Below are 18551 nucleotides of genomic sequence, written 5' to 3' on the forward strand. Positions count from 1 at the left end.
AATTTTGAAAAATTACATTTAAGTGATCAGAATTTTAAAAAATGGTGTAAAGAGATTCAGATAATTCTCTTAAGAGAAAATACCCTGGACATGATCAAAAGACTACCTCCTTTACCTTGGAGCCCTGAAATTGAGTTCCTGCATAAAAGAGCTTACACAACCCTGTTAAGTTCTATAGACACAGCTCTTTATGCCAGTCTTTCAGACGGTCTCACAGCTCAGGATGTTTGGACTGCCCTATATAATTTGTTCCATAGTGACAATATGGCTGCAGCCAGCAGATTGTCAAGAATTTTTCACAATTATAAACTCAAACCTGGTATCAAGATGGGGGAACATTTGGCAACGCTTAAAGCCATGAGGAATGAGTTTATACAGAGGGGGGAGCCTGTTCCTGAATCCACTTTAATTAGTGTAATGTTGAACTCCCTAGACAAATCCTGGAGTCCCTTCATTATTTCTCTAGAAGGAGTTTCTAGGGAACAAAGAAATATAGAATACTTTTCTGGTCGCTTTATTGAGGAAGATTTAAGATGCAGAGATGAGGAACAACAAGAAATGAAGGAGGCATACCACAGGCCTAGGCCTCAGAGGAGGTGCCAGGACACAAGTGAAAAGATTAATACCCTTCCCACCTGCTTTGACTGTGGCATGCAAGGTCACTTTAAAAGGGAGTGCCCTCGCTCTAGGGCCAACATGGCTGGACCTAAGCATACTAAAAATAAAAGAGGCTGTGGAAGAGGGGGAGGTGGTCATAAAGGATACCAATTCTGTAGTGTCACAGGTGACAATCCCACTTCCCAGGTACAGGATGCTGAGGGGCTGTGGCTCCTTGATTCAGGTGCATCAACGCATATAGCTAACAAGAAGCAACGATTTAAGATTTTACACCCACTCAAGTCCTCAGTAAAAGTTGCCACTGGGGACAAGGCAGAGGTAACTGGGGAAGGCGTGATCAATGTGCCTGGTATAGGAGATGTTACTGGGGCACTCTATGTTCCCTCAATCAAGAACAACCTTTTAAGTATTTTAAAATTGACTGAGGATAAAAATGTAAAACTGGTATTTGAGAAGGGTGGAGGTTATATTTTCAAAAGTGGGGATATTGTTGGCGATATTGTAAAAATCAACAATTTGCCTTATTTTTCCCCAAAAGCAAAGGTCAAAAGGCAAGACACCTAATAAGAGGGCACTGGGGGCTAGTGCCCAGATGCTTCTGTGCCAACCCCCAGGTTGTTCAAACTCAAGGATGCTGGCCCTAATACCAACGAAGCTCCTAAACCGGCTCCTAGGACATCGAAAGCCATTAAGGCTGAGCCCATTAAGATCACAATTCCTCAGCCAACCCTGAGAAAGTCTAAGGTGACCATTAATCCAGCGCCTACTGTTATTACTGCACAGACCAAGACTGGTAATGATAAGATACATAAGGTTGACAAAGTGTGCATGCGTAAACATTTACATTTGGATTGTGCACATATATTACACTGCAGGCTCGGCCATGCCAGCTTCCCGGTTATTAGGAAAATGCAAGATTTTTCTGATGGCCTTAAGATAAAAATTGTAATACCTATTTGGAATGTGCCATCTGTAAGGCAGCAAAATCAAAAACTGCTGCTATACCTAAGGTCTCTTCCCGACGTGCAAGGTACCCTTATCAACTGGTACACATGGATTTGGTTGGTCCTTTTAGAACCTTCCTTGGCAAGGGGCGTTATTTTTTAACGGTAGTCGATGATTACTCTCGTTATGGCCATGTATTTATTTTAAAGGACAAAACTGAAGTCTTTACCAACTTCAAATATCTTTACAACCAGATCCAAATGCAACACAAAGTGTGCATCGCTCAGGTGCAGAGCGATAGGGGGACTGAGTTTACATCCAGGAATTTTGAAAAGTGGATGAAGGAGAGAGGTAGCCTCCATTTTAAATCATTGCCTCAAACGCTGTCAGAGAATGGCATTGTAGAAAGGAGAAATGGTATGCTGCAGAATGTCATGAACTGCTTACTTGCAGATGCCGAGATGAGCCAGGTTTTTGGGGCAGAAGCAGTCAAAATGGCTAATTATCTAGTCAACAGGACATGGAGCAGTGCCATTAACCAAACCCCATACTTCCTGGTCCATGGAAGGAAACCTAGCTTCTCACACCTGAGAATTTTTGGTTCCTATGCCTGGGTCCATATTCCCAAGCATCTCAGAAGAAAGGGGGGCAAGGCATCAAGGAGGCTCAGATTTATAGGTTATGCAACCGGCAGCAAGGCCTCTAGATTTGTAGACAAAAATAACCTTGTCATTGTCTCAAGATCAGCTTCCTTTGAGGAGGGGTCAAATTGGTCAAGAATTCATTCCAATGAACCCAGTTATTCCCCTATTAGAAATGACACTGAACTACAAGCACCACCTAAAGAGGATGAACCAACATACTCCAAACTACAGACCAGCGAAGATCCGGATAGTGATGAATCCCTACTTGACTCTGACGATTTGGACAAGCAATCCCTGGGTGACTTCACACCTCCTGCCTCACCAAAACGTCCATATCTTCGCAGCACCTGGGACAGAGGCCCACCTCATTTCGATTGGAAAGATGCATCCGGCAGCTCCAATTCTGACACCGATGCTCCGGATGACAGTGATGATGGTGAGTGGCAATTCCCCAGACGGTCAAAACGCTCCAATAAAGGGGTGCCACCCAAAAGATTGGACATTGGCTGTGTGGCCTCGGTCAACAGCATTACCATGGCCCCTAAAACATACACAGATGTCCTCCAGCTTCCCGAGGAAGAACAGCGCAGGTGGAGGGTGGCAATAGATTGAGAAATGGACAGTCTCAAAAAATTATAAGTCTTCATCCCCGTGGAAGTCCCCAAACAGAGGAAGGCAATTGGCACCCGTTGGGTCTACAAGGTCAAGCCAATGCCCAATAACAAACTCCTTTATAAGGCCCGGCTAGTAGCACAAGGCTATGCACAGCGCTACTTGCAGGACTTTGATGGAACCTACTCCCCCACCATGAGAGCAGAAAGTGTGAGGGCTGCTTTGGTCACCGCAGCAGCACATGGGGAACACATTTTTCAATTCGACGTGCAAACTGCTTATTTACACGCACATCGAAAACAAAAAATTTACGTCAGAGGTGCCCCTGGATTCCAGCAGCAGGAAGGCCACGCCTGCCTTCTGAAGAAAAGTTTGTACAGCCTCAATCAATCAGGCAAAATGTGGTACAAATGCCTGACTACAACACTCAAATCACTGGGTTTCCATCCATCTCCAGCTGATAAATGTACCTTCACAAGGTATACCAAAGGGGGGCTGGAGAAAGTCCTAGTGTATGTCGATGACCTTTTATATATAGGGCCTGACAAGGGATGTAATATATTTGCCAGGACCCTACAAAAAAGGTTCACTCTAAAGTCTTTAGGATATGTGGACAAGTACCTAGGCATACAAATCATCACTACACCAAAAGGTTTTGCTCTCTCCCAAAAGGAGAAGATAGAGGAACTTTTGGTGAAATGTAAAATGGAAGATAGCAAGCCAACTACTATCCCAATGCAGACCGACTATTATGGTTTGGCACACAAGGATAGCCCAGAGTTCCAAAATAATACTCTATTTAGGTCAGTGGTCGGCTCATTATTATATATAAGTAATTGGAGCCGTCCAGACATTGCCCTGGCCGTGAACCTGCTATCCAGACAAGTGGAACATCCTACCCAGTTCCACTGGTTGGCCATTAAAAAGTTATTAAGGTATCTCAAGACCACAGCAGATTACGTGCTTCGCTTGGAACCTGAGAATAGAGACAAGGCCCAATTAGAATGCTTCATGGATTCGGACTGGGCCAGAGATACTAAGACCCATAGGAGTACTTCAAGCTTCTTGGTACTGTTGGGGCACCCATCCATTGGCATGTGGGGCAACAGAAATTTGTTTCGTGCTCCACCGCTGAGGCCGAATTTGCATGCCTATCAGAGGCAGGGAACAATCTGATATGGTTTGATGCCTTAATTTCTAGCATCTGGACACCACCGACTTTGCCCATCCAAATTATAGAAGACAACACTGGGGCCATAGGCATTGCCAAAGCTTATGTGGTGGGGAAAAGGTCGACATATTGATATCCGTTATCAAAATGTTAGACAACTAGTAGAGATGGGGTTTATTTCTTTAACACACTGTCAGACCAAACATCAAACAGCTGACATTTTCACAAAACCTCTACCAGCGGATAGGCACAAAGATCTGTGTAGGAAATTATGCCTCACAGGGTAAAATCTGTTGTGCATTGCATTAGTGTGTTGCATGCCATTGGCTCTCAAGAAGGGGAACTGTCAAGTATTTGCAAGCCATTGGCACATGTGTCATATAGACACCAGTGGAGGCGGAGAGTGTCTCCACCCCTATGTGGAAAGGAGGGGCTTACCCTGAGTATAAAACCCACTCCAACCTTTTCCACCTTGCTTGCTCTCGCTCTCTCTCTCTCTCTCTCTCTTCTTGCATTTGTTCCTCATGAGACTTGATCTCCGATCAAGGTAGTCACACGCACTGTGTGCCCCCTATCCTATAATGAATACTGAGACAGCCTATGTACATAGTTAATATGCTTTATTATATACATTTAAGACATTTATTCATACATCTGCCTCTGAACTCTTCTATGCTCCTGGGTGTTTCTAGGATCCCAATTCCACAAATTTAAATCGTGATTTAAATCAAATCCATCCTGCAGGGCTTGGTACTCTGTCCACTCCTTTTTAATATCCAAATGAAGCCACTGGATGAGGGCATCCATCACCATGGGTTGAAGTATCTTCAGTATACAGATGATACTCTGTTGGATATTTATCCTACGGTTGGGAAGGTAATATATAGAAAAACTATGTTTGTGACTTTAAATGATATAAGAAGAATGATTGGCTGTGCTATTATCAGGCAGCCATAAAAGTAGACAGGAAGCCCGGGAGCTCCTGCTCCTGCTATTTGATGATTGATCTTCTGAAGAGGGACTGTGTGTGACTGAAGAGAACTGTAAGCAAACTATGTTTTGTGTTGGAGAGTGATTATTCGAAGACGTGTTATCATTGTTTTGAGAAACCAAGTTTGTTTTTTCACTAAGAGTAAATAATGTTTTTTTTTTCCCCACCGTTCAGAGTCTGTGAGTATCTGTGTGTTTAACCAGCGACGTATCTCTTTGCTGTCCGGTCTGTTGCCTACTATGCAGAGGGAAGTTTTACCCTCAACATACTCAACTCTGTATCTCCACCCTGGTGACCCAAGTGATGCTATTGCTGCCCTCTCACAGTGCCTGGAGGCTGTGGGGATCTAGATGGGGATTAAACCCTGGCAAGACTGAATGGCTTTGGGTACATGGAGCGTTGACATCTGGGGACTTTGGCATCTTTAGTTCTGGGTGGGGTTGCACTCCCCCAAATAGACCCAGTGCACGATTTGGGGGTTCTCCTGGACTTGCGACTCCTGCTCAAAGAGCAGTTGGCAATCGTGGCTAGGAGAGCCTCTGCACAACTCTGTGTTGTACCAAAGTTGTAACCTTTCCTAGATCAGGAGTCCTCCAGTCATTCAAGCCCTGGTCAGTTCATGCCTAGACTATTGCAATATGCTCTACACAGCGCTACCCTTGAAGAGTATTCAGAAGCTACAACAGTTGCAGAATTCTGCAGCATGGGAATTTTTGTGGCTCTCAAAACCCACATCACACCACTGTTACGTGAGCTGCACTGGCTGCCGTTTGTTTTGGGATACCTTGTCAGTTAAGGAATTTCTGCTGGCAAGGTCCAGGAGAAGAGCCTTTTCTGCCGCAGCTCCTGCCCTTTGGAACTCATACAAGAGGTGAGATCTGCACCCACCTACCAACCTGACAGTTGGCATGGGACCCCAATGGGGGTACACCATTCTGGAGATGGCTATCGGATTAAGAGAAGATCCCAACTCTCCTCATGTACTTGATGCTCCGCTCCACCCCATCTTTTAACTTTTAATTTTTATTGTTGTTATATATTATTTTATCATTTTAATGTTTACTGGATTTTAATATTTGTAAGTTGCCTAGAGTCACATCTAGATGAGATGGGCAGCACACAAATCTAATAAATAAATACTTTCACAACAAGGTCAGCACAAGACAATGATTGCACTGAGGCTTGGGAAACTACTCGAGAAACACAAGGTAAATATCTTGCCAGCACATTTTACTTGAAATAGGTGAAGAATCTTTTTTGCTCATTTCCTCATTCCACAAACTTCAATTCAGAACATTGTTCCTTTTGTGGGTGATGGAAAATTAGTTCCAGACGAACTCTCCACTGGAAAGTGATTCCATTAGAAGATCCTCAGCGCTATCAAGGTGCTTTGCTTGTTCAACTCTAGTGCTGTTCAGTGGGATGCCTCAAAAGAACAGGATGCACTTCTGGTGTCAATCCCTTCAAGTATCAGTAATACTTCCGCCATTATCCCAGCTTGAAACATGACAATTCAGTACAGACCCTTGGCTGGAAGTATACTTAGATCTCTGCATCCAAAGTGTAGACCCGTATCAGTTCCAAGACTATCTGGTCCATAACAGGTTTGGAAAGATCTTCACTGAACACCTAAAATGTAAATTAAATTAGAAAAGTTTTAGCAAAGCAGGGAAAAAACATCCTAGCAGGATCAACTAAGCAAAATACTCTTCCAGAATATAAAGTACCCTGTAGCCAATTGGGATGCATATTTTTTTGCATACTTTCCCTCACCAAGAGAGGTTTGAAGAATGCAAAAATTCAACCTGACCACAGCTGGCAAAAGGACAGAAGATATGGGTGTAAATACATAACATAAAATGATGCTTCTCTCAATTAATGCTCATTCCACTAGCAACTGCAATCCTATTTCCAACTTCCTTGTGAGCATCACAGCCCTGGCTTTTCTTCTTATCGTGCAAAGAAGCTCCAATGCCTGAATTAGAAGATGGATCTGCAAAGCTAAATCACATATGCAAGTACATTTTGGGTTTTTGGAACATTTTGGAATTTCTCCATGTTTTACAATTTAGCATTCATCATCATCTTTAGCTGTGAGATTCCAGAGTTTTGATAGAGGCAAGCCTAAGTCTAAACAAGAATATGGCTAACTGTCTCAATTAAAGCAGATCTGAGATTGATTCTCTCATCTTTTTGCAAACAAATGGATTTGGGTGAACTGGGTGAAGATTACCTTTCCTGCCCGATGTTATTTATCTAGCTGAAATTGCTCTGCATATGATATAGATGTTATTTGCTCCATAGAGTTCATGTATGTTTTAATTCAGTTCAAAAGAACCATGGCTGTATTAGTCACTTAAAAACAAAAACATGTAACCCAGCTATGAATAGCTCAACTTCATTTCACAACTCAAATTTTTATTATTCAGTTAACAGCATGCCCAACTGTAAGTATGGACCTAATGGGCATATTTTTGAAGTTTTGACTTAGCATATAGTGTGTGCACTTAGCTATTGTGATTTGTAAGCTATAGGTTATGTCTCCAACACTGGAAATTTTTAAGAAGATATTGGATAACCATTTGTCTGAAGTGGTGTAGGGTTTCCTGCCTAGGCAGGGGGTTGGATTAGAAGACCTCCAAGGTTCCTTCCAACTCTGTTATTCTGTATTCTTATTGACTTGTGGGTGTTTACCTATATAATTTATAATTCACATACTTCGGTAACTCTGGTTGGCTAAAATAAGGTTAAAATTTCCATATTTCAAAACATTATGAGAAATATCAACATCATCTTCAGCTAACATTGCCTGCCTCAAATACTCAACAGAAAAACCAGATTTTCCCTGTTTTCCTAATATATCTAGACCTGGGAAAAGACCACCAAGAAACCCCAGTTCCATCCAAGAATCTGTCTCCTCAGCCTCCCAAGGAGCAGGGACCAGAGCATCCCCTGCAAACTGATCAAACAGGACAGACAGATTCTATCTGTGATCTGAACCCAAGCCACAGAGTGACTTTATAGGTTAAGGCGAGCTTCTTGAAAGTCCTCAAAACCATACCGGCAACCATCGCAGTACCTACAATACAGATTTAACTCTGCTATAGCAGCTCTCACTTGCCAACATGTGGGCTGCCACAATCTGTACCAACTGCAATTTCCAGGCAGTCTTCAAAGACAGCTCCAAATAGAGAACAGTTCCAGTAATCCAATGTTGACATAATGAGGGCATGAGCAACAGATGCTAAGGTTTCATTTTAAAAGAGGGGCAGGCACCTAAACTGGCAAAACAGTCACAGCTGGACAAAGGCTATTCCTAACCTTCTAGGAGGAACCATGAATCCAGGAGAACTCCCAAGTTGCAGCCTACATCTTCAGAGGGAACACAACACTATCCAAAGCCAGTGAATGCTTATGTACCAATAGCAATTCTGTCTTGCTGGGATCCATGTCCAAAGCCCTCATTAACTCCACATTTCAAAGAACGTCAAGACTTGTAACAAAATTATCTACCACAAATGCTGACAAAATCCTCAGGTATGAGGTGGAAACAGAGCAGATCAATAAAATGTCCAGGGAAGATCATTTTCATCAAGGAAACTAACTACAAACTGAGTATGACAAAGATCTAATTACATCATTGGCATTGAAGCCATGAACTCCCAAGTTATTCCAGATCCCATCCTCAGAGCATGGAAATTGAGTTATCCTGCATAAGAACCAGTTCAATGGTAGCCCCGTAATGAGATCTAGAAGCTCAATAAGATTGCTGGACAGCAGGAAGGCAGCAGATTCTCTAGCTTGTTACTGAACAGAATTTCAGAAAACACAATTAACCCACATGCAGTAGGGTAGCTAGGAACAGTTAACCCTAACCCTAACTCCTGAAACATCTGAAACCCTGGATAATTCTCAGATGGGTCTAGTCTCCATTCTCAGCTAACCACATCACAATTATACACATTAAGTGCAACCTAGGGTTTGTTCAAACTAATCTGATTAAAACCATTTACAGCTCAGCATGACATATGAACACAGCCAAAATGCACAGACCAGGATTGAGGAATTTGTATCTTTCCGTGTGTGTGCTTTTCCTAAACCTGAATAATGCTGGCTTGGGTTGACAGATACCAGGCAGCATCATAGTTTTGTTTTGTTTTTACTAAGTGATCTTATTTTAAAAATGTGTAAGGTAAGGATTGTATGTAGTTTAACATTTGCTTTGGTTTTGGTATATTACTGTATACTGCTTCAAAATTTTCTCCTAATATGGAAAGTTGTAGATAGGCTGATTAAAGAAACGGCTGGAAGATCAGTGGGAGGTTTTCCATTTCTGGCGCAGGTCAGGTGATAGCAATGACTTAATATCTAAGAAACTGTACTACCCACATTTCAGTGTAAAGTGCGGAGGCTGTGAAACAAGGATGCTAAATAAATAAGCAAACAACCATATAAACAAAATCCCAGAGACAAGCTCCAAAACTGGACCCAATTAAGAGCTGAAGGACACAGAACGCCTTTGAGCTGTTCACTTCCCACCCTGTCTCCCTTACCTGCCACCACGGTCGCTCTGCTTCAGCATCAGCAGGTACTTCCACTCCATAACACTGCAGAGCAAGGTAAAGGACTGTCACAGCAATATGCTGTGGAGGGTGCTGGAGGCACAGGGGTCCATGGTAACTGTCCCGCAACAGAGCCCAAGCTGCTGCCGCCACCGGGGTCCGCTCCCAACTATGCCGGTTCATCCAGTGCTTCAGGGACAGTAAATAATGGAGAAGGTACTGCATAAAGAAAAATACATCTTTCAGAGGAAACTGAAAACATGGGGGAGGAGAAGGAAAAAACCTGGTGTCAACTTCTCTTGTAACAGGACTGTCCATTCAGTGCCCAAAGGCAGAGAAGACTTAACCCCCCCACTCTCCCATGTACTTCATGCACCCCATTTCTACCCTATGTCCCTCCTATGTAGCCTAGACCTTATGGGGCTGCTGGAAGGAGACACGGAAGCAGAGCACACGTAGCATGAGCAGCTCACACTGGACAACGCTGTCTCTCAGCTCCCAGAAATGTGTGTCCAGCTCCAGGGGGTCACTCCGAGGATGCAAGTACCTGAGAAAAATAAAGAAAAATGCTGAAAAGTTTTCTGTTTGCAAGTAAGCTGACTTGAGCCTTCCCCTCAGCTCCCAAGTTAATGGTGACCTTACAATCTTCTACGGCTTTCTGATAGGTTGGCTCATTTATGAAGGACATTTTTTAATAGGAATAATTAATTAGGAATTAATAGGAATAAATTTTACTTGATAGAGCAGATGTATTTATTTTTCAAAATTATCATGGTCTGAAGTTGTTAGAATATATAATTATAGGTAGTCCTCGACTTATGATTAATAACCTCTCCCACACCACCTTATAGTTCAATATATAACATTATTTAGCTAATTCATAAAAGCAACCTAGCAACCCTTTGAAGTTACAACAGATCAGAAAAAGAGGAGTTACGGTTGGTAACATGACCCCAACCTTAGACACTCAGCAATATGGCCACATTTATGGCCGTTTGCAGCATTCCATGGTCACATGCCCATGTTTTATTATGGTTTTGCTAAAAACCAGCACATACATCCAGTTAATCAACATTTATGACTGCTGCATTCACTTAACAAGCACCACAAAAAATGTTGTAAAATTGAGTTGGTTAGATGGCCCAACCCATTTTACGACCATTGCAACTTGACTGTAGTGGGCAGGCTCCATTAAGGTTGTTTGTTGAGGACTACCTGTATTAGAAAGAGGAAATTGCCATAAAGCCAGGAAATAATTTCCCTTCAGGTCATGTTGTGGCCCGCCAGCAGCCTGCGCGGATTGTTGCTGATCCTGACGATGAGGAGGCTGGTGTGGTGCTGCGCTAGCAGCCTGTGCAGCCAGCGCTTGAGTCGGACAGCAAGGAGGCTGAAGAAGATGTGGTGCCAGAGGCAGAGATTCAGTCAGGGCCTTCAGAACCTCCAGAGGCTCCTTTAAGTGAAGAGGATGAAGAGGAGGAGCCTCTTCTCAATGCACGGGCACACAGAGCTGCCAAAAGGCAGGAGTGGTTCCTCAGGAGGAGGTCTCCTCGAGAGTAAGGCTTGAGGCTAATTGGTCACTCCCTTAGCCTACTTAAGAAAGAATGCAGCTTGTAACAAGCTGCAGGAAACAACTTTAGTTCGCTAATCATCGTGTTGGGATTTCTCTACAACCTTGTTTCTGGGCTTTCTGCCAACTCCAGTAAGACTCTGACTATTTTATCTGTGGAAATCTGGCAGGCTGTTAAGAACGCTTATTAACAGCCGGCATTTGCTAAAACTGCATTATTTGAGTAAACGTAAGTTTTGTTCAGAGTTTGTGTGTGCTGCGTTCTTTGGGATCCGTAGCTGGGGCAGAACAGGTCAGCTTTGCTAATCACTAGGGAAGAAACATCTCTTCCTACACCACCTTACAGTTCAACATGCAACATTCAGCTAGTTCATAAAATACTCGAAAGCTATTTACAAACATAATCATTTGGTTCAGATCCCACTTCATCTCAAGGAGGAACATATAGTATACGTAGCAATCCTCTCCTACTTTATCCTTCAAAGCTCCCCAATATTATTATGACTGAATAGAGGTTTGAAGCTGGCCCTGTAATGTAGAATGTTTTACCCAATTCTGTTTTCCTTATCTAGAATCAAGGCAAGGAAATTTAATTGGGAGGAGAGGGATTGGACAGATAAAAAGCTACACTTCAGGTTCTTCATAGAATTTCAAGGTTTTTTCCAGAACTATTATTTGAAAGTTCAACTGGACTTATGCCTGCATCCTACTTCATGAAGATAAACTTGGCTGTCTAAGTTTAACTTTTTTTTTTAATAGGAGTCTGAGCTCTCTGCAGGTTTAGGAGATTCTACCAAATCCCACTAAATTCTATATTAAAACTTAATTTACCTAATGACTAATAACAGTGTTGGTGAACCTTTTCCGCACCAAGTGCTGAAACAGGAGTGCATATGCATGCCGAAAACCAGAAGAGCAGCCGCCCAGTGCATATGCACACGCTGGGAAGATATCTTCTGGTTTCCGGCATGCACATTGGCCACCTGGTTTTTATGGTTTCTGGTGCGCATGCGCGCACGAAGACCAACTGCCCGGTGCACATGTGCATGCTGGAAACCGGAAGACCATCTTCCCAGCGAATGCATGCGGCTGTTCTTCTGGTTACCGGCACTCCCACGTACGTGAAGGCCAGCTCCAGCGTGCCAGAACCTGTAAAAGCAATGGGTGACAGCTCACGTGCCCGGAGAAATGGCTCTGCATGCCACTTCCGGTACATGTGCCATAGGTTCGCCATCATGGGACTATAATGTGCACTGATATTTCTTACAGCCTGAAACAGCTTATGGAATTCACATCACAAAATGCAGAAAAGACATTTGGCTTACATGATGTTCAGAGTTTAGATCTCCTGGGCTCAGAGGCAATGAATAACAATTGTTCAGTACTCAAAGTCGACAAGTGTAATCTTCCTGTTCTATTTATGGACTTCCTGAGAAAACCTGACCAATATAAGAATGGATGAGGTCTTTTTCTAATCCACAAGGTCTTTTCGTGAATCTTACAAGGAAGTCTTGTGTATTGACTTAGCACAGCTGGAACTAAAGAATCATCTGTTCATAAAGGATAAAGTGCATTATAATTTAAAGCTAATGGACCTATGACCTAAACCAATCTTCTTCAATCTGCTCTTCTTCCAAGTATGTGGGGGATGCAATAGCCAGAATTCCTAACTGATATGACCAAATACTGGGAATTCCACATTTTGCAAAACGCCAGGTCCACCTGGCTACCCATCCCTTGATTCAGCAACTACTTTTGCTGTAATAGAGGCTCTCTTTGCAATGGGAAATGCCAAGCTGCAGGAAGTTGGTTTTGCTGATTCTAAGCAACTACTTACTCCTCATACATCCAGCCTACCCTTCATAACTACGTATCCTGATCCCAATGCTTATTACCTGTGGCTCACATTGATGATGTCTCTTATCCGCAAATGCTGTTCTTCTACCTTCCCAGCCAGATACAGTGCAGCCATAGCTACCAAGTAAGGATCATATGGCCCCAGAGGCACCTCCATAAAAAATCGGTGATAAATGGTGCACGCTGTAGCAATAGGGACAGAGCGCAGGCTTAACTTCACACCTGTTAGCAGAAAGGAGATTCAGCAAGGAAATTCTAGCCCTCCCATTAAAGAATAAGGAAGAATCAAGACACAACTTCTTGACTCAGAGATGACCTGACCACAAGCAGAGAATGTAAGGTAAAGCCCATCGGGAAGTTCATCTACACAAATCTCCCTGAAATTAATGGAAGTTGACAAGATTTGTCCTACTTGCAGAACTCTCATTGTAAAGCAGTTTAGGAATGGGAGACTTGAGGCCATGTGGGATATGAAGCAACACAGCCAAACAACACAGCTAAGATTCTGGGAAAATTGGAGTTGTAGAGGTTCAGAACCCAAGTATTTTTATCCTGTTCCTCCATCAGAAATAAACCAGTTCCCATTTTCTAGAATTCTCACAAATAAATGCAAACACACTGGAAATGTCTGCGTGTGTCTACTCAAGTATAAGACATGACTAAAACTAAATAAGAAATAGAATAAGTCATACTTATTTCACACTACTTCATGAAGCTCACCAATCTAACATCTTGCATTGTCTTTGACTTTAGGCCTATCCAGTAAGACCCTCTAACTCCAAGTGCCTCACAGATTGGCACTTTCTCCCAATACAGCAACTCCTTTTTCATAGGAATTGGACATTACTAACCAAGGAAGGGAGAGTGTTTAATCAGCAGTTCTTAGCTCACCTGCTTCCATGATGAACCTGCAGACTTTGAAGTGAATTCTGACATTTGCAGATAGCTGGCTGGTTTCCTGCAGTCTAGTGGGATTCATGGATGTTGGTTAGTCTCAGAGGATCTGCATAAGCAAGAGAAACAGATAGTCAATTTAGGAAACACTTTTCCTTTACAAAACTTCTATTATTCTCTCTGCAAACAAAAACCTCTTCACAAGTTGTTTTATTTGGTTCCACTTTTTAACTGAAATTCAAACACCAGCTACCCATGTTTTCTACTCCAGGGTGAAGACAATCTAAGAAGTGTTACATTTTCTCAGTAAATTAAAGGACGCTTGTAGAGGAAAGATCATAGCTTTCCATCTTCTTATAGAACCAACTACAAATTTGGGGCAGGAACACTATAGAACTCCTGGGGCACTAGCATTCTCAACCCTACTGAGCCGGTGGAATATTAAAAGTTAAATACTGCCTCTGAAAAACTTCCCAATATTCCTTTGAATCTACATTTAAGGGAAGGGGTGAATAGTACAGCAATATGTTTTAGAGAGAGATCTTTGGCAGAAATGGACCAAAAGTAAGACTGTAGTCCATCAATGGAGCTTTAGTCTGTTTTTTTTTTTCGGGGATTGGGGATTGCAGACAATGGTTGAATTGATGCAGTCTAGTGTTGTTGTTAATTGTGAAGTCGTGTCCACCCATCACGACCCCATAGACAACGTTCCTCCAGGCTTTCCTGTCCTCTATCATCCTCTGGAGTCCATTTAAACTCACACCTACTGCTTCAGTGACTCAATCCAGCCACCTCGTTCTCTGTCATCGCTTTCTTCTTTTGCCCTCAATCTTTCCCAGCATTAGGCTCTTCTCCAGTGAGTCCTTCCTTCTCATTAGGTGGCCAAAGTATTTGAGTTTCATGTTCAGGATCTGGCCTTCTAAAGAGCAGTCAGAGTTGATCTCCTCTAGGACTGACCGGTTTGATCGCCTTGCAGTCCAAGGAACTCGCAGGAGTCTTCTCCAGCACCATAGTTCAAAGGCCTCAATTCTTTGGCGCTCAGCCTTTCTTATGGTCCAACTTTCACAGCCATATATTGGAACTGGGAAAACCATAGCCTTGACTATATGTCTGATGTTATAATGTAATTAATTGATTCATTTAAAGGCTACTGCAACTGTGCTATTAGTTCTGCACACAAAAATAGCAGCGTTAATTTTTAAAGGGATAGGTCCTCAACAGTAACATTTTGAGAAAGATGGAGGGAAGAGGCAAAGAAAGATCATTTAATAACTGTTTCACGGGTAGCAAAGGTAAATACATCAAATGAGCTCTACAATACTATAGGCATTATACACCTTAAATGAGTATAGTAAGTTCCTCTTCTAACAGGTATGTGTGTGTGTGTTACAAAGATAATTGTGTTTTCATTATTTACAAAATCCTGAGAATGAATTATTGCAAGGGAGGGAAGGAGGGAAGGGGGCATGATGGGAAGGAGATCATGCCTAGTTATAACAGACCCTATGGAAGTGTTCTTCAATCTGGGGTCCTCCACCTGCCATTGAAATGAATTACCATGATTCTTAGACAGAATGAACAACAGTAAGTTTGGCCGGGACACATCAGCGTCACCATCCCCAACATCTGAACGGCACCCTAGGGGCAAATGACCCCCAACCTCTTGGGCACCAGGGACCGGAGGGGACGTGGTCTCGCGTGCTGCCTGCACCCCACGGATGGGGCTTCTCCTGTTTGCGCGGACCGGTTGTTGGCATGCCACGGACCGGTGTCGATCCTGGGAAAGGGGGTTGGGGATCCTTATCCTAGTGACCCCCGCCCAATCTTTCCAGAGCTGGAGGGTCTATTCAGGACCGGCCAGAAGTCGAAACTTTCGCGACGTCGTGAATTTGGCTCCCCTTGCAGGAGATGGTTGCATTTGATCTCACCTACGCTCGGCCACTAGGCTGGCGGACGATTCGAGACCCGGGAACCCCCGGGCACGAGCAGGGAAGAGAGCACGAGCACGAGCAGGCGCCAAGCCCTTTCCTGCTCAGTCTGTGTCCCGGTGGTCTCCTGGCGACTCGTGCCCGGTTCACAGCCACTCCCGGACCACCCTCGGACATGTTCCCCCCGCCTTTTGTTCTCTACCCTGTAACTCGGCTTGAGAGAACCGGGGAACCGGGGAATCCCTCTCGGTAGTCGCGTTGGGCCGTCCTCCGGCTTCGGCGGTCACCCGCAAAACGCCCGGGACGAGGCGCAAAGCGGAGCCTCCCCCCACCCCGCCGCCGAGACACAGAAGCAGCGGCGGCCGAGCGAGCCGAGCGCCCACGTGGAGCGTCACGTGAGAAAGGCCTGCGAGGGCGCGCGCGCTCCAGCCTGCGCTGCCCCCTTTGCACGGAGGATTGCGTTCGGCGCGCCACTCTCGCGCGTGCGCAATGCTTCACGGAATCGATCAATGGAAGGGACCCGTCTTGGTCTTTTGTTTTTCCGGGTTGTTGTTGTTGTTGTTTCTTTTCGCATCGTCCACAGCGGGAATAGTATTGTGAACAGTATTATAAAAACATTTCATTACAAATAGCATTATTGTAAAAACTGGATGCTAAACCAAAAACCATTCCTTGGTTGCGTTTAAAACTATTGTGCGTAAAAAGCGTTATAACTTGTTGGGAAAATCCTGCCAACTATGCTTAACCAGTCAACTTTGTTTAAACAAATGCGAATACAGCCTAAATGTGAATACAGCCTAACTAGTGCATTTTTCTTCCATAGCTTTTGTTAGTGAATAAGGCGCACCATGCCAGTTTTTGCTGCAAAAAAAGTAAAATGGTCACTCATTTGACTCTCTGGGTCAGCAGAGGCTGGCTTTCACCAAAGTGCAAGCGTGAAATCCCGAATTCCACAGGAAAATCATCCCTGGCAAGCAGTTCAGTAACGCTGAAAAACATTAATTTTGATGATCCTTAACTTTAAAACTAGTTTATAGTTGTATGTAGCCAACTGGAGATTTAAAAAGGGAACATTTTTTTCCAAAAATAAATATATACAATATAGTTACCAAGCTGTGGATTGCACTCTTTAGTGAGTTACACTTAGCCATTTGTCAAGACTTCCCTCTTCCAACTTAGCTGGAAGTTGGAAATTAGTTTAAATGGTTACTTATTTATGTATTTTATCAAATTTGTACAACTACCCATCTCCCTAAAAGTAATTGGGTGGTATAAAGCAACAAATATTTTAGAAAATTATAAGCATACCAAAAGCATTCAGGGGTCAGACGGTGAGGCGGAGGCGGGTCTTGTTATTTGGGAGGAGTTCGATCCTGTTACCCCTGAGGAAGTGGACAGGATCATGAGGAAGCTGAATGCGACCACGTGTGTATTGGACCCGTGCCCCTCCTGGCTAGTTTATTCAGCTCAGGAGGTGACACGTGACTGGATCCAGGCAGTGATAACTGCTTCCTTGGGTGAGGGAAGCTTTCCTGCCACCTTAAAGGAGGCGGTAGTTAGGCCCGTCCTCTAGAAACTTGCCTTAGATCCAGCTACTTTGAGTAACTTCCGTCCGTGATGCCCAGTGATGCCCTCGATGTGATGTCCCGGTGCTTGGAAGCGGTACGGGTCTGGATGGGGAGGAACAGGCTTCAGCTCAACCCACACAAGAAATTTGTCTCCAGTGCATAAGCGCTCAGTGTACATACAAGCAACATACAAGCAACTTCCATCCGATCTCCAACCTTTGCTTTCTTGCGAAGGTTGTTGAGAGCGTGGTGGCACGTCAGCTCCCGTTGGCCCTGGATGAAGCGGAGTACCTAGATCTGTGCCAATCGTGTTTCAGGCCCGGATACAGCATGGAGACGGCATTGGTCACATTGGTGGATGATCTCTGGAGGGCTCGGGACAGAGGTTATTCCTCTGTTCTGGTCCTATTAGATCTTTCAGCGGCTTTCGATACCATCGACCATGGTATCTTGCTACGACGCCTCGAGGGGTTAGGAGTAGGAGGCACTGTTTTGCGGTGGTTCTCCTCTTACCTCTCAGGTCGTACGCAAGTGGTGTTGACAGGGGCAGAGGTTGGCCATGAGGCCCCTCACTTGTGGGGTGCCCCAGGGGTCAGTCCTCTCGCCTCTTCTGTTCAACATTTATATGAAGTCGCTGGGAGAGATCATCCGTGGTTTCGGGGTGAGATATCATCAGTATGCTGATGATACCCAGCTTTTTATATCCACCCCAAACCAGCCCAGTGATGCCCTCGGCGTGATGTCCCGGTGCCTAGAAGCGGTACGGGTCTGGATGGGGAGGAACAGGCTTCAGCTCAACCCTGCCAAGACCGAGTGGCAGTGAGTACCGGCATCCTGGTCCGATCGAGAGGTCCCATGTTTGGCTATAGGGTGCGAGGTGTTATCCCCTGTAGACCGGGCACGCAACTTGGGTGTCCTCCTGGACTCATGGTTGAGCTTAGAAGATCATATAACAACCGTGACCAGGGGGGCGTTTGCCCAGGTTTGCCTGGTGCGCCAGTTGCACCCCTATTTGGACCAGAATGCCCTACACAGCACATGCACAGTTACTCATGCGCTAGTCACCTCCCGTATTGACTACTGCAATGCTCTCTACTTGGGGCTGCCCTTGAGGACCACTCGGAGGCTTCAGCTGGTACAGAATGCGGCCGCGCGGGTTGTGATGGGAGGGTCCTGATACTCCCATGTTACACC

At 44.3% G+C, this 18551-nt stretch overlaps 1 protein-coding gene across 8 annotated transcripts; it reads right to left on the bottom strand.

Annotated features, from left to right (window-relative positions):
- Positions 1-6194: 6194 nt before the first annotated feature.
- CCNQ (cyclin Q) lies at positions 6195-16277 on the bottom strand. Of its 8 annotated transcripts, none has more exons than XM_034434187.2 (6): positions 15992-16277; positions 13859-13970; positions 13006-13189; positions 9958-10090; positions 9535-9762; positions 6195-6610 (listed from the first exon to the last, which is right to left on the bottom strand). In XM_034434187.2, exons 2-6 carry the CDS (start codon positions 13944-13946, stop codon positions 6524-6526), a joined length of 720 nt encoding a protein of 239 aa, XP_034290078.2. In that variant the 5' UTR covers positions 13947-13970; positions 15992-16277; the 3' UTR covers positions 6195-6523. The 8 variants fall into 8 exon arrangements, with proteins under 8 accessions (XP_034290078.2, XP_034290082.2, XP_034290079.2 ...); XM_034434191.2 differs by having other exon boundaries at positions 13006-13150; positions 15992-16256; XM_034434188.2 differs by having other exon boundaries at positions 15790-16247.
- Between the last annotated feature and the right edge of the window lie 2274 nt (positions 16278-18551).

The sequence above is a fragment of the Pantherophis guttatus genome, chromosome 2 (genome assembly GCF_059756535.1).
Source record: "Pantherophis guttatus breed Tessera chromosome 2, ASM5975653v1, whole genome shotgun sequence".
Lineage (NCBI taxonomy): Eukaryota > Metazoa > Chordata > Lepidosauria > Squamata > Colubridae > Pantherophis > Pantherophis guttatus.

What these genes read in the sequence shown, in the direction of transcription:
- CCNQ (XM_034434187.2), bottom strand. Translation starts at nt 13,946, where the DNA reads ATGAATCCCACTAGACTGCAGGAAACCAGCCAGCTATCTGCAAATGTC. An exon ending in ATCATCAATGTGAGCCACAG is followed by an intron (nt 10,091 to 13,005) that starts GTAATAAGCATT and finishes TATTTTTCTCAG; the next exon opens with GTACTTGCATCCTCGGAGTG. An exon ending in CCTTCCAGCAGCCCCATAAG is followed by an intron (nt 9,763 to 9,957) that starts GTCTAGGCTACA and finishes TTCTTTATGCAG; the next exon opens with TACCTTCTCCATTATTTACT.